Raw genomic sequence first — 27,503 nt, forward strand, 5'->3', positions numbered from 1 at the left:
CGGCTGAAGATTAAACGAAACTTCGCATTCGAGAACCGGAGTAGCCCTACAGGATCTATAGTAGCCAATGATATAAAATATTTACGCTTCTTGCAAACACGCGCCTATCTGTCAACTGTCTAGTCTAGACTAATAAATAAAATTGGAGTGTATATTTGTAATATTGAAATAACCGCTTTCTACTACATGTTTTACCACCTATATGAATATACGTACGATACATACACCTAAATATTTTTTTTACAATTTTTATCTGTCCTTTTGGTCTGGAAATGCTATAAATGATTAGAATTATTTTGACCGGACTTTTATTGCCAGATAGCTAATGTAACTTAGGCTTACTTTTATTTTAGAAAATTGGATCACAAAAAAGTTATTTCCCAAAATTCATATACCATGCTGACGAAATTGCGCAAATAATTGCCACTCGAGCGAAGCCGCGGTTATCAGCTAGTCAGTAAATAAAGGACATAATGCTATTATAATAACAATCCATCTCATTACATTGACCTCACATTGAATCTATTATCTAATCTAACGTAAATGACATCTAAACTAAGATTTATCAGATAAAGATAATTATATAGAACTAGCTTCTGCCCGCAGCTTCGCCCATAGGATAAAAAGTAGCCTATATGTTATTCCAGTCCATAATCTACCCCTGTTCCAAATTTCATCCCGATCTCTTCAGCCGTTTTGACATGATTGCGTAACAAATATACACACAAACACACAATCTCACAAACTTTCGCATTTATAATAATAGTATAGATTACAGATACTGATGCGCCATGCAATTAGAAGACACTTAGATTAAGTTAAATTAATTACATTAATCTACTAAGTAAGTCTGTGACTAACATGTATTTAATGCGACCTAAACGGTGCCTGCTATTGATTGATACCTAGATGTCTCTATGTCATCTATTCTCGGTGTCATATTGATTATTGTCGCCCTTGATTGTCTCAAATGATAATTTAATTAAAAATATTTGGTCATTAGTAATTAGCATTGAGATAGATTTGCTGGTATTTTGCTGTCTACGTACTAAATGATACTATAAACTCCGTGGCGTCTTTTAATACTTCGTGTGCCGGAACACGGATCCACGCGAGACACAATGTGTTTTCTATTGTTGTCTTATATACCGGATACGAGAGGTTGATCCCCAAAGGGTGCAGAAGTGCATATGTACATTCATTTTACCTACAATTTAACATCCATTTTCATGAGTCCTGTAATATAATACAGGGTGAACCTTTTCCCATACCAGGTCAGCTTGAGCCAGTATAAATAAAAAATGAAAGGCGAAATATCACGTCATACTCAAAGTCATACTAGTACTATGCGACCAAAATCAAAACAGGTAATGAAAAAGTATACTTACACCTATGACCTAAGCTACAAAATCGTACCGCGATACACATTATTATGTTATCACCTTATGAGTTGACATGACAACATCACATACCTCGTCTGTCAAATATCCAACAATCATTTCACTCGTGCAATACTCATGAGGCGTAAATCCTCTTTAAAGACAATGAGTGTATGCATAACACGTTACAAGTCTTACCAGTAACATTAGTACATCTCAGCATTTATAGCGTTTAAGATTAATTATCTGTCTGCAAATGTTGTAATGCATTGCGGGATTAAAACTGCAATGTAATATGTTGTTCTTTGTTAAGCGGTAAACGAAAGTAAATGTGTTGTGTGGTTTAGTTTAAATAATAATTAATTGTTGTATGACATATGTCGGCTTGTTGTTTTTTCATTTATCTTCACGAATCAATCAGATTCAAAAAGAAGTTAGTAAGTATAATGAACCACATAATAAATAAAGTCTTCTTAAATGTTATGTCTGGTTTTAAAACAAACATAGACCCACTCATGCTCTAGATTTTCCTGTAAGCGTATCCTCCTTATGTTTACACAAACACGGAACAATGTATTACATAGTTCCTTTTAATGAAATGATTGTTTTTCTTATAAGGAAAAGTTCATAAGCATCACACAAACATTTAAGAAAATCATTTTAAGAATTTATAAGATTAGGCATCTACGCTTTTGAATGTATCGCATACTGTTAATTGTAATTCTATAATCGAAGCATGCTGTCAAATGACCATCAAGGGTAGGTAAAGAGAGGAGAGAAATACTTGAGAGTGTGGGAGTCTTACCTCCCGATTGGTCACCGGCAGCACCTATTTTTACGGTTGGTCAAAAGGGGCACTGAATTGACATGTGTGTCCTAGAGAAACCTACCTTTTCCTTGAACTTCTCTATACAAGGTAAGACGTCCTGAATTCTCCACTTATAAAATACATAAGTTACTACTTTATGAGGACATAATAGGTATAGGTATTGCAAAAAGAATTAAAGGATTGCACCATCTCAATCTTCCCCAAGCATCAACGTCATCTGCATATAGGTATGAGGAGAAAATTGCAATCGAATGACGACACTGTGACGAGGTGCAGAAGGTGGAAATTTTAAAAACTAAAGTCAACTTGACTCCTTAGTGATGACTAAACTTGATAAACCCATAAACCATAAACATTTTGCCTTGTAAGTTTTCTCTTTTCCTTCATCCATCTCAATTTTATCTGGTAAATTAGTATTATAATAACGTCCCTATCTCTGAGGAGGAAGGCATATTATGCACTCACACACAATTTAGAGTTCACTCTATAAATGTACACAATGTATCCAAGCATCATTGCTTAAAAATCTCTAGATTGTATTAAATAATTAAACGATGTCCGTATTGTAGGGATGTACAGCGTAGATAAAGTATCGAAATTTATTCGTAATTATTTTTAAAACCGAATTTTATCTACCTCTTATAGTTATTAAATTTTTATTAAGTAATACGAGTACACTACAGGTTAAAGTAAAATCACTATTTTTGATCCACAATACACATCTTTGACTTTAGTTGTTGTTTGGTTTATTCTACTCTCCATACATAACACAATTAGCTAACTCAAAGGTGAATGGTTAAGGCATTGTTTAAACTGGTTTAAACCGAACGAGTACATATTCTATTAGTACTGGTATTAACGGTATTGTAATTTCCGATTCGATCCGACTCAGGTTTTACCATACCTTTGTGGTGATATCGGTACTTAGATGAAAAGGAAAGGGAGAGGGAAATTGTATTTCCTTAAATACATCCCCGCTGTGACGTACCTTTACACAATACATTTTGCAATAAAAAGAAATATGTCATCTCCTTTCAAGTAAATCCCTTTAATTTCTTATACATACAAGCTTTTTATTTTCCGATCCTTATTGCAGTTTTATTCAATTCTTTTTTTACATTTACATTTTATGGGTCGACGTTTGGCCGCTATCTCACCTGATGGTAAGTGATGATGCGGCCTACACAGCACGTCTGCCCATAAGCAACCTATTCACTCGGGCTTTAAAGACGCCCAGGTTATACCCATCAGGAAACACAGACTCCGGCAAGGAGTTCCACTCCCTAGCAGTTCGCAATTCAAGTCTAAAATATCTTTAAATAGAAAAATGGCATGAAATCCACGAAAAACGAAACAACTTCAGACGCCTTAAATTAGTCCGAAACCAGTTGAAAAAATAATAAGTAAGAAGTATCACTGAACACAAAAACATTACCTACTAGTCTTTATTAAAAGACAATACAAAGAAGTACACAAAAACAGTACTAAGCTTTATTAAAAGACAATACAAAGCACCATAGAAACAAAATACCTTATAATAATTCGCACTCGTGAACAGAGCGCCCTTCAATGACCACCACAGTCACTTCACGTTACCGTTTCCACATGCTTACAAGTCAATAACTCCGGTTGCTTAACGTTCTAAGATACACTTATTGATTAATTGACCAAACAAACCACGTTGCACCAATTAATTCCATTCATTCAATAGAATAATAAATCTATGTTTAGAAACGGAAGCCATCGTGTTTTTGTATGAGGCTTGGTGTTCACTTGAGGGATTGGGTATTTTAATTAACTGAAATTATTACAGTACACCCTTTTTGAATCGGGAAAATCATCATCCAATGACTTCTCCCGGGAAACGCGAGAGAGTGTCAGATTCTTACTGATTAAAAACCTGCTTTTCGAGCCGGAGCCCCGGTAACCCGCTAGGCAGACCGCGGCTCCGGGTACGTAAGAACACCTTAAGAAAATAAATTCATTAGTATCAATTTAGATTTTGATTCGAGGGGATAGCCAAAAGCGCTCTTAGCGCCATCTACAACACTAATGACAATTTGTTTTCTTTAATTCTCTTATTATTGTCGTTTAATAATAAGATTTGACTTACTTATAACCAATAATTTATTCTTTTTTCAACTCGTACCTCGACTGTAATTTTCTGCAATATAGTTCACAGACTAGTGACAATGCCTTAAGTCTTAAAACTAGCAAGTAAATCTGAGTACACATGATCGCAACTTGCCTAAAGACATGTTTCTCAATTTGCCCTCCAGTGAATCCTCGGCTCAAGATAATGTCCGATTCTATGGTGATTGAAAGGTATAAACTCTTTTGTTTCGGCTCGTTTCGACTTGCCATAAAAACTTGCCTTGAACAATTCGTGTATTGGATCGGGGAGCGAAATGACCTTACACTTAAGTTGCGTAAGTAAACCAATTTATCGAAACAAGTGCGTAGGTTAACGTACCAAATATACGAGTTAATTTTGTAACTTGTTAACATGTGAGAAATGTGTATAGGGTGCAATTAAGTAATAGGATATCCTTTGAGAAATTTTGTAAGATATACGAACTCGTGTCACAAACTTGTATTATGTCATTTTATGTCGGTGATAATATTTATATAGACTGAGAAATTACGTTGAAATCAGGATTATTGTCTCTTGTCTGCCGATATACATATGAGATATACCTAATAGAAAACACTTGACTTGCGTAGATCTGCTTTCTAGTATACGACGGGTTAAGTGAGCACTGAATAAAAAATAGGTAAAGTTGTTGGTTTGTAGAAGAAACAATCAGAGGCATGGATTGAATGTCTAATGTCGCTGAAAACTAAAAATATTTTTCATTAATTGATTAACCGCCGTACTCAGTAATTTAATGGTTAATTAACCCAGTCCTTAGCAATTGCTTTCGATACAATCGCTACTAAGGAATAATTAAGGTAATCATTAAATGTCTCTGAATGCTAAGGCAGAATAATATGGGTGAATAGGTAACTGCAGTATGATATTATTATACATATGTATATCAGTATGTCATATACTTATACCAACATTAATATAAACGCTCTCTTTTTAATGTAGTGTCGTTTCCGTCCAAACCAGAAGTAAACAAGTTTAACATTTAAAAACATGCATCACAGTAGGTACTCACAGTTTAAAAAGTCGTAACCATTGTAATACCATTTACGAGTTAAATAACTATGATATTGTTGTTATTTAAGTTTTATTTATAGGTATAATCGTTCAGTGATTGTGATTTTTCACAGTTGAAATATTAATTATCTGTTTGAATTTATAATGCAGATGCCTAGTGCCTGCAGAAGAAGTGAATGTACACCAACTTTTCACCATTTTAAAAGTATACTAAGCACACTCTTCAAATCTCTCTCTTCTCCAAACTTCGTGCTACTTACTACTGAGAAATTTTCCGAAAAGCCAAAATTAGACCAAATCGTCAATACATTTGTAAACTAGATCCAGAATTCTCGTTCTGGATCTCTCATCATCAGTATCATCAACGGGAAGACGCCTGCCACTGAACAAATAGCTCTCTCATTAGGACAGTTTACTATAACCCACTTGCAGGCGGCTTGTGGATCGTAGATAGATAATAAAAATTGTAGGAAAATTAAAGGATACAGCTATACTTCGGTGTCTGGTCACAGTTAGTAGTTAGTAGGTCAAAACCAATCCTATTCCAAAAAGACTTCACAATTTTCTCAAGTAAAGATAAAATATGCACCAACATTCCCTCTGCATTTTAGAGATAAAGTTGTAACATTATGTTCCAACAACATGCACACGAAACGTGATTTATGGCAAGATAACAATTAACATAACATTCCATCCACGGTCCACCCAACTAACTATAAGTACTTAGGTAGTAGCTACTTAGGGCCCTCGCCCACGGTGACATTTTAAAGCGTTTTTTTTTACGTTGCCCCACATTAGGATTTTCTCCTGGGTCGTGGGTGCGTTTACTACATACAATTTCACATGCACATGACACCCAGACCCGAAACAACAATCTGTGGATCACACAAAGAGTTGTTCCGTACGGGGATCGAACCCGCGACACGTTGCACGGCAGCCAGTTGCCCAGCCACCGCGCCAACCGTGCAGTCTAAAATTTCTACCAACGATGTTACTTTTATTTGTACTTTGTGACTGTATCAATGCAGAAGGGCGACAGCATCGCTATCGCTACAAAAAGTTACTGTGGGCGAGGGCCCTTACATTTTTTTCATTAAAATGCAACATGTTTACATTAAGAATTTACTCAATTAACTTTATATTACTCTCGACTTTAACGAAGGTCGAACCTATCCTTTTATTGTTTTACCAACTACGCTTATGTTTATTTTTTAATGTAAAGGAGTTAATACTGCCAGTATCTGTCTGTGGTCCTTTGAAGTTAGGTCCTTTAATCCGTGGTATGCTGGAACGCAGATCTAAGCGAGATACAATATGTTTTCTATTGTGTCTCTAATAGCGACACACAAGACGATAAAAGCAATGGTTTTGTCTTTTGACTAGGAAAAAATCAGTCACCGAATCAAAACTTACTATAGCTGTGTGATTTACTACATTCTAGTTTTTGAGTTAAATAAGAATCATAACGAAATTGAGTATCAATTGATTTATACTAAAGTTTTAAACAAAAATCTAAATATGTCCATTCAATTATTTCAGCTTTACAGACTTATTTAAAATGAATGTGTTGATATAGTTAAATCTCTTCATATCTACAAAATTTGGGGATTGATACAATGAATGCAAATAAAAGTCAGCAATACATGGTAAATAAATTTATTGACGTATAAAAAGAACTTAGGTATAGGAGAGTAATTTTTGCGACAATTTACAAAATACAAGAATCTAATAAAACAAATCTTCAAACAAAGATAGATAATCTTCAAAACAATTTTAACAATTTCCAAAATGTGAATTGTCGCAAAAATTCAACAAGACATCCGATTTCAAAAAAACATAATTAAATTAATTTCAATTTGTTCGCAAAAAAAAATATAGTTAACATTCACATTCTTTAAATCATTACACATTAATTAAAAGTAAAGTATCAATAGATATCGATAAATATATATTTTGGCAGTTATCGTAAAATAATGCGGTTGAATTTGTGACAAAAACACCAACATCAAAACAGAGTTTAAAGTCAAAGTATTTATTTTATTTACATCACTAACCGCCCCACTCAAAGTCATTTAATGATTACTTAAACCAGGCCTTAGCAATTGTTTTTGGAACAAATTCAAGGAATAGTTTAAGTAATCATTAAATGTCTCTGAGTATGGCAGTAAGCACTTTGATTTAATAACCCTATTAATTAAGAATCTCAAAAAGTCCCTTGTAATTGCTTTCATCCAAATCCAAGAAGTAATTATCTATTATTTACATTACATAAAGTATTGTGCAATCATTCACCGACTTACTAAAAAGGGGGAGGTTCTCAATTCGGTCGGTATCTTTATTTTATAAGTACACTTATGCACGATAATTTTAAGAACAGTAATAAACATGAAACGTATTACAAATTGCATGTTTTCGAGAGCAAGAGTGTTAAAATTAAATACAAATTAACATTTAAGTATAATTGACAAATTATTTTTTAAGCTCAATACCTAAACAATACATAAAAAAAAAAACTTTTGAAAAAATATTAAACCAATTTTACAATTCCATGTAAGTAAAAGGTTGTAACAATAAGAAAACTAGCCGCTATCAGTTATATTCCAGTCTTTGGCATTAATTTTTCGCCATCACTCCAAAATTTCGTTGTTAACAAAAAAGAAAAATAATTGAACCTTAAAACTATCAAATAAGTAATTCACAAGAGTAAAGATAGAACTCGAAAACAAGACGAGATAACAACAGGAAACAAGTTAAGAGAATGAAACTAAGATGCAAGAAATACTGGGACCAAATATGCAAGTGTATGAGTGCAAACATCTAAGAAAGACCGCACTTGGATGCACCACAACTCACGACGAACGATAACGATCAAAATAATGACCATGTTACTCAAGCTATCATAAATTACAGTGAAAACTGGTTAGCCTCGTTATGTCACCAAGAGCCAAAAATCCTTATTTGGATTGCATCGTGCGTCGCTTTAAAGACTACTGATACTATTTTCACTCTCACGAGAATTTCCTTATTAGCCGTATCGAGAAGCCAAAAGATGTTTGTAAGAATCAAGGTATAGATAAACTTGATGTTGATTTTACCTATTACAGTACAACCCACAAATCTTCACCAGGGTAGACTGATCTAAGTGGTTCTCCGAAAGTTGTTCAATCTTCTATAGAAATTACCCTGGCTTGCTTTACTATCTAAGTACTTCAAACTAGCACGAAACGATCATGCTCAAATTCTGTTTCAGATGTTAAAGTTTCGTTTTTGTTATCAGGAACAATTCTCGGATCTTTTAACATATGGATCTCGAGAATCATAAACTCACGTCTCGGGCTCGAGACTTCTTCCTCTATGCAGTGGACTTAACGTCCACATATCACAGCCACTGTACGACACGGTACAATCACACGACAGACATACGACCAAACCTGTCTTCATTGCAGATACAAATCTCAAAAGACATCCGAATGGTCGACACACTTAAGCCGTACGACTTAAAGTTCACTTTCGACTTAGTATCGAGGAACGTGGTTCTATCTACGACTAACTAAATAAACACACTGTCACAATTAAACAAAATACTGTAACGCTCGACTACAATATACTTAAATTCTACAATGCAAGCTGGAACAGTCTTAATACATTCTCTATACTACGCATTTGTTTAAATTCATAGATAGAACTTCATGGTATTCTTACTACAACTATGTTTCAAACATCAAGCAGTTTGTTAAGTACTTGATGGATTATTACCTATAGCAAATACTAAATCTAAATATATTGGCCGAACTTGCACTGCAGATAAATAAAATATACTTATTCTAAAGGCGAGAATCTACTTAGTGGAGTTCCCTGAGCTGCCGACTTTGTTTTTGAGCCAATTGTTGGTGCGAGTGAGAATGTCAGGCTGTTCTGTTGACGCCTGCCACGCTTCCAAGTTGACCTTTTTGATTTCTTCACATGGGACGATAGGATTGCTGCAAAGAATAAAAAGATTAAATGAGTCACAAAAATATCCACTCAAGAAACTACTTTTAACTATATTACTGAGATAAATGTCAGATTAAGAAGGAAAACCGCTTTCAATTTGTTGTGTTGTGATGATGAAAAAATATTTACAAATAAACGACGTGACCAGGAAACATGCATCAGAAGGCCGTATTTTATTTTGTCATCCTGCATTCAATAGCATCCTACTTTCCATCAGGAATTGAATGATTAAGTAAAATCTTCAAAAATTGTTTAACCTTGAGAAAAGTTTGGCAAATTATGTAATTATATGTAATCAACAGGACCTTAGATTGGTATCCCTCCCCAGATTTATTACACAACTTTTAAAACCCGCCTATATAAACAGAATCGATTTCTTTGAATCACAAACTATCTTGAAACATCGAGAAAACAAAACCCTACTTTAATTAATCAATTGGGACAAGATATTATTGAAGACTGGCTTCTGCCAGCGGCTTCGCCCGCGTTCCGGTGGGATAAAAGTTCCTATCACCCTATTTCTATACTAAATTTCATCAAAATCCGTTCAGCGTGATTGACGGTCAAACATCCAAACAAACAAACTTTTACATTCATAATTATTAGCGTGATTAGTTAATCAAACGCCTACGTAAAGTCCGAGAACACAAGAAAGTTGAGTATAAAAATATTTACCTTTCAGACACCGGCTGGAAGGCATCCTTCTGAATTCTATCAAACGGTGTATTGTCACAAAGCAGTCTTGCGAGAGATGAGCGCTTGATTTCAGCAAGCTGCCTCTTAGTGAACTTGCCAGCTTCATCTTGGTGGCTGTAGAAATATCTGTCTCCTGCCTTTGTGCGCCAAAGTTGTTCCTCTGTAAGAAAAAGATCATTATTAGTATAAGTATCACATCATAATGTACAATATCAGGGTATGTGATTTCTGTTTCTTTGTATGCAATATAAAGTTTTTTTTTTGGCTCACTATTAACCCTGTATATTAGTGTATATTCAAGAAAATGTGTATGCTAGATTTATTTTGACAGCATCATATACGGTAAAGTTACTTTCGCCACTAAATTATTAACAGTTGATAAAGATGAGAAACAAATACTTACTGATAATGCAAATGGCTGTGGGTCCCAAAAGAGATCCAGGGACAGGCGACTCTGCCATCAGACCAATGACCAGGTCGATGTCACCAGAATTCTCGTACAGTTTTGCCAGTTTTTCAATTGTCTGTGAACAAGTCATTAATTTACTTAATTAAATTAAATAATGAAACGTGGTAATACTGTGAACTGTGAGTCTTATGTATGAGCGCTTCACACACACACACCGTCACGCCTTTTATCCCCGAAGAAGTAGGCAGAGGTGCACTTCACGACACGTAATGCTGTACAATATGAGCGCTTCACTATATTTTTTTTTCTTTTCTTGGAAGGCAAGGGAGTTTCTAATAAGTCTAGCGCTTCGCTTATCGAGAGAGAGAACGATTAAACACATTTTTACAAGCTTAAATTTAGTTTTACCTGTCCCAATATTTGTTTGGATGTCTCTATTGTGTTTTTTGTCCTTTTTTAGTTCCGTTTCATAACAATCAGTTTAGAAATGAAGCCTAATAAAGAAACTTACCTCTTCTGGCATGACGTCACTGAGTTGTTGGAAGCTGGAGACGGCAGGCAAGCCACAGAGAGTGCGGTACTGGGTGTAGCCAGGTAGACCATGGTCACGACCACGTTGGATGTCCACAGCCAGCACATCTAGACCACCCAACCATTGTTGACGGAGCTGTTGAAGAAAGAGAGACATTAATAACTTTACAATAAAGTAGATTTTACTCTATGATAGCAGTAAGAATTTTGAAAAACGAAAAATGAAGGATTGTGCTACCAAATGTACAATATTTTTCTGCAATATGTAGCTGCACTAGTAACAGTAGCGCCAACTAATTGGGTACGAGTATTTAATTTTCATTGCCCTAGCGTATTGCTACAAAGTAAGGGTAAGTTTTATTTAAAATCCAGATATTATAAAATTCAATGGTAGAATAGTGCAGACAACTAAATAAAAAGCAGACTCCTTATAACACACGTAGTCATATCACACAATACAAATAAATTGTCTTCGTTGATGTCTCATTGTACCTACCTACGACAAGTACGTTCATGCATAAGGTAAATACATTCAAAGTGACATTCAAGCCGCCCGACCATTGTTCGACACAAGAACAAAATGTTCAAATAAAAATTCAGAACAATTACTCTTTGCCGATTTGTTTTTCTTAACCACAATCAAGGCATAACTACTCGGAAGTCGTTTCAAATGCTTTACTGCAAACATTGAATTGAATTTTTATGGTTTTTATATCACCGTGCTATAAGAAACCATGTTTATTGCTCATATATTATGTTCTTTATAAGCAAAACATAGCAAAACTCAAGAGACTCCATTTATCTGAGTTCTCTTAATAATATCGGTTAAGTTATTTTCAATAAGTTCATACACAAAGAGAATTCCTTTATCTCCAGCCCTCTCAGATTTATGTTCTGTCAAAGGTACTCAAATAAATACACATTCATTATTAACTTAAGAACTCTGTAAACATACTGATATGAAGGTATTGTTGCTGCAGCAGATATGAAAAGTAAATATTTTTGCACAGTTCCATCTTTAGATCGCTTCATTAACATAAATATGTGAAGATTTAGTGTCTACTCTCTAGATAAGAGTCATTTTGCGTCATGACATTCGTTTAAGAGTTAACACTCACTTTGTTGATAATTATTTCAAGCTACTACAAGTAAAGGTTTCTTGACGTCTCGCCAATATGCAGTTTTGGTAAGAGCATCTTATTCGACCTTATTAATCGACGCAACGATTCCATAAAAGACCTTGTGTTTGCTAAATGAAATAACCTTACTTATAAATACTTAGGACATCAATGAGACAAATTCAATGTCATTGCAATGTTAAGGTCATATGCCTTCAAAACTACTCCATACTTTATATTTGTGTCTACCTGACCAAGTCCATTCGCTTCATCTTTTCATTCATGCATTTCTCACTTGAATAAATTAAATGTACTTACATCATCATCATAGTTGAAGTCCATTCCCTGGCTCTTCTGACTGACCATTCCTCTCAAGATCTTCTCCAATCCTCCCTTCTGTGAGACCAGCTCTGGCTTGAAGTAGTTGTTTAGAAGACGGTGAGGTGTCACAGTGTTGTCTTTGTCAACGAGCTCAATGTCCTGGTCAAGAAGGCTATTGACGAAGTGGAAGGCAGCAGTGGCAAAGGAGTTGGTGATTGTGGGGTCAATCTCTGAGACGTATCCTGGGTCATAACTCTCGTATAGCTCATCGAAGGACTTTCCTGTAATATCAAAAGTGTAACGTTACTAACGGCTGTGGAAAGCAAGTTGTTTTTGAAAGAATTCCGATGTTTTGACTTGTGTTTTTGCTGTCTTTTTGTTTTGTCTTTATGTAGCATAAACGATGTGATGAACATAGCTTATGTTTTTTATATTGTTTGGTAGACACAATAGAAGAAAATGATATGTGATTATATATGTCACTTGAACAATATTTTTGGCATGGAAGATTATAATTTTAGCCAATTATTTTAAACTTACCAGTAAGTGCTGGCAACCAGGTCTTATAGGTGATGTGTTGGAGTTCAGCAATGACAATCCTTCTCGCTTCATGGTACAGACGGTCGGAGTTCCAGCCAGGATTGAGAGTGGCCAGGGTACGAGCGATGCGGTTGTGTTCTCTCACCCAAATGGAGTACATACTCGCTAGCCATGGGTGGGTGTTGGCACGAGCATCACCTGTTGGCAAGAGCAAAATATTGAGAAAAATAGTCTAGTGAGGTAAACCCATACAATATGGATCTTGCAGACTACTCGTGACTTTATGGGCCCCTGGCATAGCTTGAAACTAGTTGAGTTACCACGTCGAACATTATTGGATGTTAAATTATTCGAAGTAGTTAAATCAGTAAGTCAAATCTTTCTGATTCATGACTTCAAATTATAACGAAAGCCAACACCGAAATAGAGATGGTCTATTTTAAATCAGCAAAGGTCGATGATACCGAAATCAGTCACCAGTATGCTATCAAGAGTTATTCATGTAACAAATGTGACGTATAGAATTCTAAATGTGGGCAATGTGCCCTCTAATGTAGTGACAAATCGATTATGAAACTAGGCTACAGCTGTTTAAAGATGTAATTATATAAGATAAAGCTAATGAACCTATTAATTAGGATAAGTACTATTCTGAGCACTTGGACTAAGTTAGTTTTGATCATGCTTCCGAATAACGAAATATTTCTTGGCTCTGTCACTACTTCGAATTCTTTAGACCTTTATGAAGATATCTAAAGTTAAGAGATACCAAAATATGACTATCTGTACCTTTAGTACAAGTTTGCTTTACGTTGAACGAAAACAAAACGAGAGGGCGTTCGGAGCTATGATTGGCTGACGCGAATGACCAAACCAATCAGGGCGCCGAACGCGCTTACATTTCGATCTTTTTTTTTTTTTTTTTTTTTATATTGAATGGGCCGACGTTTGGCCGCTATCTCGCCTGATGGTAAGTGATGATGCGGCCTACGGTGGAGCACGTCTGCCCATAAGCAACCTATTCACTCGGGCTTTGAAGACACCCAGGTTAAATCTCGATAAAAGTAAAGCAAACTCGTACTAAGGGTACTATAATCTGTTGATATGCTATTTTCTGATGAAAAGTGGCATTACACTATTGTCCATCTCAAGTCAGTGTGGTAGAATTTACCTACACTCCTTTTATCTTATCAAAATAATGACACAACCATTAAAGGAAATGTTATCTTAATAATATAATCTCGCTATCTCTTCTTATCAAAGTTATCGTATTTCCACATGGCACGTTTAAGTTTGTAAACAATCGTTTGATACCTATACTTCTCGTGTTTATTTGGGAATTAGTTTCACTTAGTACCTATGATCAATTTTATATATTACGTCTATGTGCGAAATGTATTAACTTAAGACGTAAATTGTACCAAAGTGTTGATACTTTTCAATTTACATACAAATGTTAAACGAGTAAAAATATCTCCAAAATCAATTTGGTTATTCCAGTGATGTCAATAACACGCTTTTGGTAGGTACTTAAAATGGTCATCACATGATGATTTCCTAAATAGGACATGGTTATCATATCTGCTAATTTTCGCCTTCATTTTAAAGCTGTTTCGATGCTTTAATATTACTATGTAATAAAGTACTTAAGTAGTTATTTTTATCTACAGAGCATCGTCCCTATATTACTCTGCAAACGCAACTGCATCAGCTATTCCAATAAAAAGTGAACCAACCAGTTCTAGAACATTCTCAACGTTCTTTTATTCTATTTTCAAACTTACCGGTGTTAAAGCAAGTTCCAGTTTTGCTGTCCACTAGACACTGCTCAGTAGGGTTGGCAGCTAATGGCAGATGTTCTTCGTCTTCAATTTGAGCAGTCTTTAGAAGACCCCCGGTCCTCTCACGTAGGGCTGCCGCATCATAACTGTTTGCGCCATAAATGTTTGATCCATCAAGGAAGTGTGTCGCCTGGTTCATCTAGAAAAAGAAAAAAGTTGCTGTATTGAATGATTGTCTCATCACTCTGTTGATTACGAAATTCTTGCTTGTTTGCAATTATAATTGCCACTGTTACTGTTATTGCGTTCAATTAATTAACTTTGCGTCTTTACGACCGTTTCGAAGCCTTGAACCTAGTTTTATGAGTATTCCTATAGCTAACAAGAAATGTACCTACTTGTTAGAAAATAATTTCTTTTCAATTACCTAGCTGATATAATTTTGATAAATTCGTCCAGAGATAGGTAAGTATTCCAAAGACTCATACGAAATATCTCATCAAGAAGATTCCATGTCAAACAAAACGCTTTTGTTTCTAGTTATATCTCATTTTATCACTAACAATAATATTAGTGTTTTCACAAAGCAAATTTCAAATGCAGTGTCATTTCACTACAGGTTTTAAACGTTTGTGTAAACATTCTCAGTTAGGCACAAACGCTAAGGAAATTTACCAATGCATTGATAAAACAAAGCACGCTTACTTTCTTAGGCAAAACTTTTCCATAACACTTCGATAACAAGAAGCAATGAATCACGTACTAACACATTCGAGTTGTTAAATTAATTTCTGCTATAATAAACTGGTTATAAAGTAGTATTTTGTATAAAGATAAATTATTATTTTTGCTGATTTTCATCACACATCAACAGTCTTTAAATGCCCATATCTGAGCAAAGGCGTCTTCTCACACAAAGAAGGTTTGACCATTAATCACTACTCAATGCTGGTTAGGAAAGCATTTATCGTAGCCATAATCGTAATCGCAGCCAGAAAAGTAAATAAAATATCTGATATAAATAAACAATAGTTACTATCATTAGAATGTAAGACGGGATATTTACCATGTTTATTTGTGTCTATGAGTTTCCGATATTTTGGCACTGTTGCAATTGCAAGCGCCATGGTTACGGATGAACCGTTCAGTTAAGTACCTCCGTGATCATGGCACTTGCTTGCTTGCAAATAAACATGGTTAAATATCAAGTCTTACTTTCTAATGATAGTGTTAGTGACCATGTCAGTTTGAAAGAAATAAACAATAGTTAATACTAGGTACTTTGAATAAAGGGAATCCAAGAATTCTATAAATTACAAATCATTATGAACTACTTCGGTAGCGTAGGTGACGTTGCAATTAAAGTAGAGTAAAATAGCTTGTCATGCCATATAAATTACTTTCAGCATTTTTAGCAAATAATTTAGTGCCTATATTAGTAGGTATAATTACAAAACCTAAACTCCTAACATAAACAAACCAAAACGACACATGAGTACATAAGTACTTACATAGCATGTCGCAATGTGTTTAAACTAAACTGCACAATATCAGCATAATAACTAGGTAAGAATATGTATACGCAATGTTTACTATAGGTACACATATATTATGGAGGTACCTATATCTACCATACTATTGTTTATCATACTCATAGGTAAATAGATAACTATTAAGTAACTATAGTAAAATAATAGGTAATTATTGAGATGTGTAGAGACTAGAGGTTCCTATTAGGCGTAGCGTAATATTTTATATCTACAAAAAGATTTTTCAATTGGAACCAGTGATATCGGATAAGCGCATTGAAAGAAAATAATTATTTAATTTTATGATATACAGAAAAGGTAGAAGAATTAATCGATACTGTATTTAAAAAATATATATAAATCCGAAAGCTCAATAAATATATATAACACTCATACCTACATATGTTTAAACGTTAAGATACTGAATATAATCTAAATGAATTACAAATTGAACAAATGCTTCTAATATGGCCTAATAGCCAGGGATGTAGACGATGTATCTATTACAAAGAGTAGCTAAATAAGTAGGCACGTATGTATGTCACAAAAACATGTTATTGTCGACACATCTCTTATCATCAGCATAGAAGTTAATCCGGATATTACCAATACAACTCGAGTGCATTACGCTTATCATCCGATCTTATGTAACCCGATAGAAGCAACTAGACTGCACTCTGCACTATATTTAGCCTTCACATAAACACACTAGTTACCTAGACCGATCAATTGAAACCACTCAGTTTAATAGTCAAGAACAAATCGATAATGCGAATCGATTAGCATTCGAAATATTCGGACTTTTGAACCGATCAATGACTTGAGAAGTGTGAATTGCTTCTTCATTTATTCGCATTCTGAAGACTGCAATTGATAGTCCTCGTGTCAATTTGTTGTTACATTACTACTACATATACAATACATTGTTGAAATGTATAATATTACATCTGTCTACATAAAGTTCTATATATTTTATGTTATGATAATAAATAAGCACACAAAGCTTTTCTCTGTAATCGCGAAATTATATTGCTTGTCATATTTTTATTAAACTCGCGTTTGACGTCAAAGAGATATTAGAACTGCTGTTATTATTTTACTGTGTAATAAGTACTCGTATGTCAGAATCCTTGGATTTTGTTGTCGTTAAACGTTACTTACCTACCTACCTATCTACCTAACTGCCGTACAGTCATTTAATGGTTACTTAACCCAGACCTTAGCAATTGATTTTAGAACAAAATCGTTACTGGGAAATAGTTTAAGTAATGATTAAATGTCTCTGAGTACGACAATAATACGTTTAACTTAACTTGCACAACAGCACTAACTACTAAGTCAAAAATTAAAGCTACTAGGTACTAGGCTTGTTAAATTACAAAACAGCTTTTAAAAACAGCATATGTAATTGTGTGCAGATATTATTTTTTGTCAGGCTTTTCCTCTAAAGTCCTACAATTTTTTTACAGCGTGTTTTCACAAAATCAAAACAAGAGTGTTGTAACACTTTACCAACAAACAAACTGAGTCATTAAAAATCTAACACACTAACAACACGTGAACCAATATTACATTAATTAATTTGTACCTATTATACTATTCAATAAACAAAGAATACCGAATAAGACATACTCATGTACGCGTTCAATGTACAACCAGTCACGCCACCCATACATGATCGAAGGCGCGTCATTGTATGTAGTTATAAACAAATAGAATACGATCTTATGTATCACAGCAATTGTTTTGCCTTCTCGATATACACACTGCCATCTCAATGCGCAAGAGTTCAAGGAACGAAGTTGTTGATGTATGAATACTATGCAAAACAAGATTCTTAGCGTTTTTCACTCAGATAGTTATGTATGAAAAATGCTAACTTTGGAATGACCCTAAGAATAGGAATTCAGTAGCGCACCATATTTTGTTTTACTCACTGAAGTAAAGTAAAGGCGTAGTAAAATCTTCTATGAACCATGTATTCAGTAATTAAGCAGTTTCTTACCTGCTCAGCAGCTCCAAAAGTGCAGTCTCCTCTGTAGGTAGTGACGGATCGAGTGTACTCCATGCAAGTGACGTACTTCTCCTTGTAGAAAGGATCATCATGAGGCACAGAGATGGGCATACAGCTCGGATGGATGTATCTTGGACTAAGAGGGAACCCATCGTTTCCACAGCACCGGATAGCTTGGTTCGTGTGAACTGTTGATAAAACAGATATTTTTGTCAATAAAGCGACTATTTCAATTCTTATTCAAATTGAAACGTATATAAATAAAACGTGGACTATAGGTATCATGAGGTACACAGCTTTAAATTACAATTGCAAATTACAACTGGAACGTGTCGTTACGCTTCAATCAGGCAAACTTATTGTTACTCAAGGATCCTGTTTAATAAGTTATGTCACATGTCATGATTCATCATTATAAACTTACTTGTTTTGCGAACTGGAGTGTGCACCAGATCATGGTAGACAAACTGACTCCAGATGGCTAATGCCATGGTCTTGCCATTGTTTGGCACATCCAAGTTGCTTGTAAGCTTAGTACTGACTGCGCGAGGAGACGGCAGCGCATTGTGGCTCAAAGCGCGACGAGGCTGCAAGATACAAGAAATAAGACTTAAAACATCCCGAGCTCGGTCCACAAACAAAATTGTTACTCAATAAAACTTGATTTCAATCAAGTTGTTTATTTAACAAAGTATAACACATGCCTAAGGTCGTTCTGTTTGTGTGACCTTATCTGATATTTGTATGAGTAATGTTCGGGAAAAATATATTCATTCAACATTTTTTTAAACCAACCTCTTCAATGCCATCGGCATATCTGGGATGCAGAAGACGTTTGTAGCCGGTGAGTGCCTGACCCCATGAAGACCGCACAGGATTGTTGCAGGAACCATCGAAAGTACGATACTTCGAGGACATCTTATTTGTATGACAAGTGAAACGCTCTAGAGCCGCACACTCGCCACCAAACTCACTCTCACGCAAATTCAACGTGCTGATGAAACTCGCACACTCATCATTTGGCAAACCATATCTGAATGTGGACAAACAAAACATGTAAACCTAAACGTTCCGATACGAATTCTACATTGAATAAAAACTTCGACCAAATTCAGAAACATACCTTCGGCACCTCGTGTAGACTAGATTCTGAGACGCTTTGGTGATCGTCATCGATGACTTCTCATAGTGCATGGCATTTTCGGAGACGGAACCGTCGATCGCCAGACCAAGCGCAGCGGAGCCCGCTTTAGGAGTGATCCCAGCGGACTGCAAGTTTATTTCCAACCTTTCCAACATGGATACTTCTAGCTTGCTGATCCTTATCGACCTGTTTGTGTGCAGTGCAGTAACAGGCGGTAACCTCCTCAACATTTCAGCACTCGGAAACGGATAATCATACATAGGTGGAGGATGACTAATGTCTGCAAAAGTATAAAAAAACTATCAAGAACTGAATTCTTCTTGAAATAATGTTGAATGAATAAGAGATAGAACTTACCAGTAGATAAAATAAGATTTAGAGGATAAGGAGCCACATGACTCCCGAAGGTGACTCCCGCCCAGAGCACCACACCAAGTAACACCATCTTCATCATTTCTTCCAATATACTGGAACAAAGGAGTAACCAGCTATGAGTCACAGTACTCACAATGCACTGTACGAATAATAATCGAATTTAAATGCCAAGAGACCGACCGATGTAAAATTTTAACTATTAACATACTTCGTTCTTATATGTGAGACGTTTGGTGTCCAACTGATCAACTGGCGACTGGATAAACAGTTTTATGAGGACCTATTTACGCGAAGAGTATCATTACGACCCTTGATAACCTGTTCGCGTCCCCGCAGATAATGTTGAAGTACCGCCTCGCGCATGTTTCGTCACTACTATCTGTAGTTTTCAGTAATTGCACGATAAATAGACGAGCCCCCTGAACTACGTGATAAAGTAAACAGTTCCGGCTAAAGATAGAACTAATCAAGGTGGCATGTGCAATCATTAATGTACCTAATTATAATTATTTATCAAGTGGGCTCGTCTCGTGTAGTTCCGAGAATCCGTGTTTTGGTCGGAAAACAAGTGACGAATCGATGTTTGGTCTTGGAATTCTAGTTAAGTAATCAGTTTATTATTGTTTTTAATTTGTTAGATTATGCGCACTAACTACGCAGCAGTTGGGTCGTAATAACAGATTTCATTCACGGAATCTTTTGCTGTTAGAGAATTGGGAATTCTTTGTAACATCCAGATAACACAAAATTGGAGTTAAACATAGTAGGGAGGCCTTTTTATTTCCTTGTTTTGGCAACTTAGTTTTACATTTTATCTTTGGCTTTATTTGGCTTTTGTTTAACAATGTGCATGTCCATTTATGCACCTAAAGTATACTTTTTAATCAGCATGGACGCTACTGTTACTAAGATATTGCACCTAATGTAACATACAAATACAAACTAATTTGAAAGTTGCAGTTTTGAAAAGGTAAGACCAAGTTTCAATTATTGGTTCTATTACTGTTCGCATAATATTGCATAACTATGGTCGCTACACACTTATTGCTTTTCTACGTAACAATCACAAAGGTTGATTACTTCAATGTTTGTGAATATTGTTGATATTGTGTGACGTTGCTGTGCCTTCGCCTAATTTAGTTATCTCATACAAAACATTTCTGAGGAAACTCCCGGAAAGATATGTCAATTGGTCATAATTTTAAGATGTCATTTAGTAGATGTTCACTGTTCAGTGTATATCAATTAACTGTAAGCATTATTTAAGCTAATCATTTAGTTTTTTTTTTTTATCTAATCTTATGACAGTTTATGGGCAATTTATTGACGTGATTACAGCCAGTCATTACAGATGTTACGTCGACGAGAGTCAATGAGATATTTCTTAACTAACAGGACAAAGTCAAAGTTTTTTTTATTCAAGACTCATCCCATTAACCGCCTTAAATATTTCTGTGTCCCTACCGCTCATGTCATAATATTGCTGCGACAGAGAATATGCATGATTTTTCCGTTCTATTCACACGACTTTCTCCTTATTTAGTGTAGATTTTTTTATTTGTAGCCGCACGCTATGTAATTTATATTTAACTGAGCCCTTAAAGGGTATCAAATAATTAATACCTAGGTATCAAACTAATCTTCCTTTACTTGTCGTAAATGGAAGCAGACATGCACACAAGCACCCAATATAAATTGAATTAATTTGTCGATGCACCTATAAATTAATGACGAAGCTTTAATCAGGTACGTAAATATTTGATGAATACTGAAATGACCAAAAACTGTTTACAGGCAAATACAGATCCAATTAAATTATTTCAATCAATTATAGTTGTTTATGCAACAATATGGGTGCCGTTTCTGATTAATGTATTAATTAATTGCGTAATTAAAACTGAATCCTGAACATAAACACTAGTCTAAACAAAAATATTGATAAAATATTTGTTTATATAAAACTTTGCGGATGCTATTTGCTATATGATAGATAGTTGCAATATATTTTCTTAGATAATTAGATCAGTATAGTTAATAATCTGGGTATCTAAGTGGAGTTCACACGCCTCCAGAAGTTTGCTATTTGCCGATAATATAACTCTATCGATAGATAAGCAGTTTAAGCCACCAATTACGTAAGTACATAAGTAATTCAATTTTGTGCAATGTGTCTAAAATAATTATAGATATTAAGATAAAAAAATATCCGGAGCTGCGGTCTTTTTTACTGGGGATCCGGCTAAAAAAGCAGGAGTAGTTACAGGGTGGTTTTTATTCAGTAAGAGTCTGACACTACCTCTCGCCTCGCCTAAGGTTGGGAGAATTCATTGGATGATTTTCCCTCCTTAAACAAAAGATAAAAATATTGTACTTTATCAACTGACCAATCTACTGTTATTGGGAAGGCCTATAGGTTCAACAGTAGATGTCTTGTGGCTGATAATGATAGTAAATAAAAATATTACCTAGTTAATAGGTAACTGGGTAGTTAATTCTACAAACAATTTGATTATGTGTACCAATGATCAAGTTAAGTTATTGATGTTGTAGATAAGAGCATGAATAAATTATAATATTTAATACTTTGGTATTAATACTGGCACTCGGTCTGTTTCTTCATTTATTTAATTAATTAAATATTCTGTAGCGTTCATTGATATGCATCGTATTGATATGCGCCGATTGTACTGTAATTATAATGTGGACATCAATGGTTATTGTCAAGAGAATTCTTTATCAGGTAAGTCATAGAATAATCGAGACCGCCCTATGTGACCTAGATCTGTCTACACCCTGGACGCAATGACCTAAAAATGCTTAGTATATACATTTCTCAACTATTTACATTATGTAAGAAAACTAGTTATTAATATTTCTGTTTTTAAATAACCAACTAGTTTTAACAACCAATGAAGGTATCTAAATTAGCCACTTACCAAATTTAAAAACAAACACTGACCTATCACAACCGTCGTGTACGAAGCTACGTAAGAAAATATAAATATTCGACGTTTTATAACATCGATTCAAATATGGAATCAATCATTTATTGGCATGACATGGGTCATTTATTAACTCCTTTATGCGAAATCCAGGTAACTTGTGTTATAAGTTCAATGACCTCGGGAAACCGTTTAGGTAGGTCCCTAAGTACTTATTCACTTAAATAACCCTTTTTGACCGCTGTTATGAAAAAAGGAAAACAAACAAAGCGCTCTTTAAGTGCAAGTCTGCAACAGTTTTGTAAAAGTCGGTCGTGAGTGCATACTATAGCGGTGGCATTGATGTTAACTGGCGCTAAAAATAACTGACCAGTTTTTTGCGCTTAGCTTTGAAACGAATTGTTGCTAACCTAAGTTAAACCCTTCATTAATAACTATTGTTTAGGTAATTAAGTTAATGTTTATTTTAGATGCGTTTAGGTACTAAGAAAGCGGTTTTTGGGATTAGTTAACCAATAAGTCCTTAAATAAAGTAAAGCCAAGTGAATATGAAACCCAGGTTCCAGACTTACGTGGAATGTTCACTACATCCATCACATTCCGACCTCCTTCTAGAACATTTCTCCGGCGAAATGTTCTTGGCATCCGCGTTCAACATGGACTTTCCTTCAATGATCCGTTTAAACAACATAATAGCAGGAGCAGGATTTGTTGTTTACGGCAATTGTCGCGTCTAAGACGAATGTTTGATTTGTTTAACACGATTGCAGATGACACTTTCTCAAAGAAGCGATTTTCCATTAGATTGGCAGAGGAGCCAATTTCACCTCTACTGCCAAGCTCGCACTGGAACTGGTAAACTTGCAGCAAGCCAGCGCAGCGGGCGTCCGATCGAATCAACAATGTGCGCCCTCCCCGCACCTCAGCCGTGTGATGTCATAAAAGAAACCTTTGCCACAGCCTAAAATATTGTCCGTAAGATATCGTACTATTATTTTAAAAAAATACTCATTTTTACTATTCAATAGATCGTGAGGAAAGAAAGTCGCGTTAAAAAACTCAAAAAGTTGGTGTTGTTTCTCTTATAATTTGGTAATAGCCATTTTTTCATCCAGCAATAGATATTGACTAACTGATTACGTTAGGCTGTGGTATCTTTGCCTTTATTAGTGTGCCATAAGAAAATTTAATGTTCCAATTATTTTAGTTCTGAAAACAATAAAATCCTAAGTTTTATTTAGAAAATAAATAATGTTGTAACCACTATTAAAAACGACATGACTAAACAAAATACAAGTTTTCAATTTTCCTTCCAATAGCACGATGCAAAGGCGTGAAAAATTTAACCCACTTTCCTGTAAGTATCATCTTCTAAACCACATACATTCATGCATTTAAATAGTGATATTTTCATAGAAAATGAATTATTTCAATGAATAAAAATTAAAATAATTTTAGTTGACGCACAGTAATAAAGGCCCACGAGCACGTGGAGTGCGCATGTCCACAGCGTGGTCGCGGCCCCTGCCCCCGCGCGTCGCCCCAGTCCCCTCTCTAACCACATTCCCCTCGGCATCAGCTGATCACGCAGCAACAGCGTGCACAAAGCCGGTTCGCGTGAATCGCATAATATGACTATGTATACAAACAAACCAAGGTAGTTAGTAAGTAGGTAAGTACCTATATGCACCTAGTAGTTTCCGTTCCTTGCGCTAATATGAAAATGATTCAATGTAATAGTAATAGGTGGGTTTGTTTGGAGTGAAATTAGGTAAACAAGTAAATCTTTTAAATTAGGTAAATAAGTAGGTAAGTCTGTAGTAACTTATTTACCTAATTTATCTAAAGTATTTTGGTCCAATAAATAGAGTACTGGACCTAAAACGATAATGACTGATGGGATACACCAGTGGTGTTTTTTCAAAAAACTACACCGTTTGAGGCCCGTGGCAAAATCATCTGGAGCCCTGGAGGTCCTCCCTCCCCAATATAAATAAGAGAGAAGTTCACCTTTGAATAGGAACTCTTTCAGGAGGGTCTACTTATACCAATTACCTACTACGTCTAATTATATAAATAAACTAGCCTTTGAAAAGTTTATAGGTAACGAAATTACTCAGTTACACTGTTTTTCAAATATTTGGAAGGTAACCTACAAATTAATGACCTACAAAAATAATATTATTATCCTTGTTCTTGATTACCTATAAAAATAATATTGAACAAGTTTAGTGTTCATACTGTGTACTTTTTATACAAATGCAGTAGAAAGCTAACAAACGTTAAGAAGATTGTTTATTTATATTATTTAGGTTTAACACTGTAACGTATCAATTTGAATCTTGAGTAACTCCAATTTTAATTCAAGTGATATATAGGATGATCTTGGATTATTATTTATTATGTAATTTCACAATTTAAAAATGTTTATTCTGTTAGTTGGGTTCACTTTTAAGCGCGATGTAATCTAATATCACAGTATTTCATCAATCTATGCATAAGATTTTATAAGCTATATGTTGCGAAACGGAGATTTATAAATGGTTTACCAAGTATGTCGATGAAATTCAAATTATTATGCTAAAACCACTCCAAAATAAAAGTCGTGTTCGTTGTTATTTAAACAAACACTTATTTTTACTGGCAACCCTGTAATCTGACAATAGCAGTCAACTGTCAACAAAATGAATTGTCAAACTCACTGATAAATGCTGTGCTGTGTGGACGCACTCTGATCGCTTCTAAAACAAAATAGTCGTACTGAAAACAATCTAATCTTTGTGTTGACTAAAATAACTTTTAAGTGAAGTACCATGGCATCTCATCTGAGTACTAAAGACCGACTCCTGGCGCTGATTGATGATATCGAGTTAATTTCAAAGTAAGTACCTAAGACCTAGTTGTGGTAAATAAAAGTGAACATGAAAAAAGAAAGTACCATTGTAACAATTACTTGTTTTTGCAGAGAAATGATTGAAGTGTCAATAGCTCCTAAGCCTCAGAAGCTTTCCGCCGCAGACCATGCTCAGTTAACAGAATTGTTACTTTCAAAAGATTCAGAATTGAAGAAAGCTTTGGAGTTAGCTGATGAACAGGCTAAGATTCAACAAAAAATGAATGACTTGAAAGCAGAAGTTGAAAATAAGGTAAACTAAATCTGTAATCATCTTATAAATTTCATTGAAAACCTAAAAACACATTGCTAACATTATGTTTTATCTTTGTGTAGGATCAAGACATCTTCCAATTACAAAGGCAACTAAAAGATGCGGAACAAATTCTCGCAACGTCATTATATCAAGCCAGGCAGAAACTTGCATCAATAGTCAAGTCTAGGAAACGGCCGGTACCATCAGAAGAATTGATTAAGTTTGCACACAGGTAACTTTAAGTTTATATCTTACTAATAGTAAAATGTGAAAGTTTATGAGTTTATGTGTATGTTTGTTACTCAATCACATCAAAACGGCTGAAGGGGTCGGGATGAAATTGGGAATATGGTTTGATTATGGTCAGAAATAACACAGGATACTTTTTCTCCAACCAGAATATGGGTGAAACCGCTGGCAGAAGCTAGTTTCAATATAAAAACTATCAACATATTTAATTGCATGTGATGTTTTTATTTTTCCCTAGTCTACATATAAAAATATTAATTCAATGTACTTACTGTTATATCTTCCTAAATTGATGAATCAATTCACAGAATTAGTGCATCAAATGCTGTGAGTGCACCTCTTTCCTGGCAGCCTGGAGATCCTCGCCGTCCATACCCCACAGACCTGGAGATGCGGTTAGGTATGCTCGGCCGGCTCTGTGACTTGCCACTGAATGGACACACTCCATCCACACTAAATGAACTACACAGAATGACCACGGGCGGAGGTGAGTCATGTAATCATGTTACTTATTAATTTACTTAGAAATGTATTCTCATTTGTATATTGAAATCTTTTTAATTGCAATTATGGGTATTTCCATGCTTGAATAAACTTTATGTGTTATTTTATGTTATGGCAAATGCCGCAGTGTACAGTGCATTTCCTCATTTAGTCATACATGTAATAAGTAACTATGTTGAACCTAATGACACATCACATAAATCTGGGTTGAATGCAAGTTTCCTTTGTTGATATACAAAGATACCTTTGTTTTATGAAGGTAGACAGAAATTATAGAATGTTAGCATATTCTTTATGATTTGTGTTTCTTACACATTCAGTTATCTGATCATACATACACCTGTCCTACCACAGTGATATCCTTATGCTTTGTAATAAAATTGTAATTGTTTTATTTACAGTGCCAGCATCAGCAACAAACCAGTTCACATGGCATCCATCAGGCGAGCTCCACATGTCAGTTGGTGGCGGAAACTCCGTGTCCATCGACAGCCGTGGCAAGGACGCGCCAAACCAGGAAGATGTTGAAGTGATGTCCACCGATTCGAGTTCAAGTTCAAGCAGTGACTCTCAATGAATAAGGAAGAAATTGTGTTTACGACACAAATAAAATGTTCTAATAACTTTGGAAAGTTTTGTTGTTGAAGTTCAAAACTGTGTGGAACTAATAGTGAATGATTTTTGTTGGACATTGCAATATCAGATTTAAAGACTGTTTTTATATAATCTGTAATGTAATTTATGTACTATGGTTTTAGGCATAATTTACTGATTAAAATAGTATTCAAACTCTTTACATTTTATATCTGTTTTATTTGTAGTTTAAGATAAGTT

At 35.0% G+C, this 27,503-nt stretch overlaps 2 protein-coding genes across 5 annotated transcripts; one reads left to right on the forward strand and one right to left on the reverse strand.

Moving 5' to 3' along the window:
- Positions 1-7,014: 7,014 nt before the first annotated feature.
- LOC118269570 (peroxidase) lies at positions 7,015-26,459 on the reverse strand. 4 transcript variants are annotated; one of them, XM_035584718.2, is made up of 13 exons: positions 26,438-26,459; positions 19,808-19,917; positions 19,430-19,730; positions 19,102-19,339; positions 18,731-18,893; positions 18,298-18,494; positions 14,767-14,962; positions 12,983-13,180; positions 12,440-12,723; positions 10,984-11,139; positions 10,467-10,587; positions 10,043-10,223; positions 7,015-9,354 (listed from the first exon to the last, which is right to left on the reverse strand). In XM_035584718.2, the coding sequence occupies exons 2-13, from the start codon at positions 19,902-19,904 to the stop codon at positions 9,213-9,215; spliced, it is 2,274 nt and encodes a 757-aa protein (XP_035440611.2). In that variant the 5' UTR covers positions 19,905-19,917; positions 26,438-26,459; the 3' UTR covers positions 7,015-9,212. The 4 variants fall into 4 exon arrangements, with proteins under 4 accessions (XP_035440611.2, XP_035440608.2, XP_035440610.2 ...); XM_035584715.2 differs by lacking the exon at positions 26,438-26,459 and adding an exon at positions 23,340-23,617; XM_035584717.2 differs by lacking the exon at positions 26,438-26,459 and adding an exon at positions 20,034-20,187.
- On the forward strand, positions 25,175-27,470 carry LOC118269572 (mediator of RNA polymerase II transcription subunit 4). The gene is made up of 5 exons (XM_035584721.2): positions 25,175-25,648; positions 25,733-25,913; positions 25,997-26,148; positions 26,474-26,652; positions 27,071-27,470. Exons 1-5 carry the CDS (start codon positions 25,581-25,583, stop codon positions 27,244-27,246), a joined length of 756 nt encoding a protein of 251 aa, XP_035440614.1. The 5' UTR covers positions 25,175-25,580; the 3' UTR covers positions 27,247-27,470.
- The last annotated feature ends 33 nt before the right edge of the window (positions 27,471-27,503 follow it).

This window comes from Spodoptera frugiperda, chromosome 30 (assembly GCF_023101765.2).
Source record: "Spodoptera frugiperda isolate SF20-4 chromosome 30, AGI-APGP_CSIRO_Sfru_2.0, whole genome shotgun sequence".
NCBI classification, from domain to species: Eukaryota; Metazoa; Arthropoda; class Insecta; order Lepidoptera; family Noctuidae; genus Spodoptera; species Spodoptera frugiperda.

What these genes read in the sequence shown, in the direction of transcription:
- LOC118269570 (XM_035584715.2), bottom strand. Translation starts at nt 23,458, where the DNA reads ATGTTGTTTAAACGGATCATTGAAGGAAAGTCCATGTTGAACGCGGAT. An exon ending in CTGGTTGCCAGCACTTACTG is followed by an intron (nt 12,724 to 12,982) that starts GTAAGTTTAAAA and finishes TTGATATTACAG; the next exon opens with GAAAGTCCTTCGATGAGCTA. An exon ending in TTCCAGCCGGTGTCTGAAAG is followed by an intron (nt 9,355 to 10,042) that starts GTAAATATTTTT and finishes TATTCTTTGCAG; the next exon opens with CAATCCTATCGTCCCATGTG.
- LOC118269572 (XM_035584721.2), top strand. Translation starts at nt 25,581, where the DNA reads ATGGCATCTCATCTGAGTACTAAAGACCGACTCCTGGCGCTGATTGAT. An exon ending in GATATCGAGTTAATTTCAAA is followed by an intron (nt 25,649 to 25,732) that starts GTAAGTACCTAA and finishes TTGTTTTTGCAG; the next exon opens with AGAAATGATTGAAGTGTCAA. An exon ending in TTGATTAAGTTTGCACACAG is followed by an intron (nt 26,149 to 26,473) that starts GTAACTTTAAGT and finishes ATCAATTCACAG; the next exon opens with AATTAGTGCATCAAATGCTG.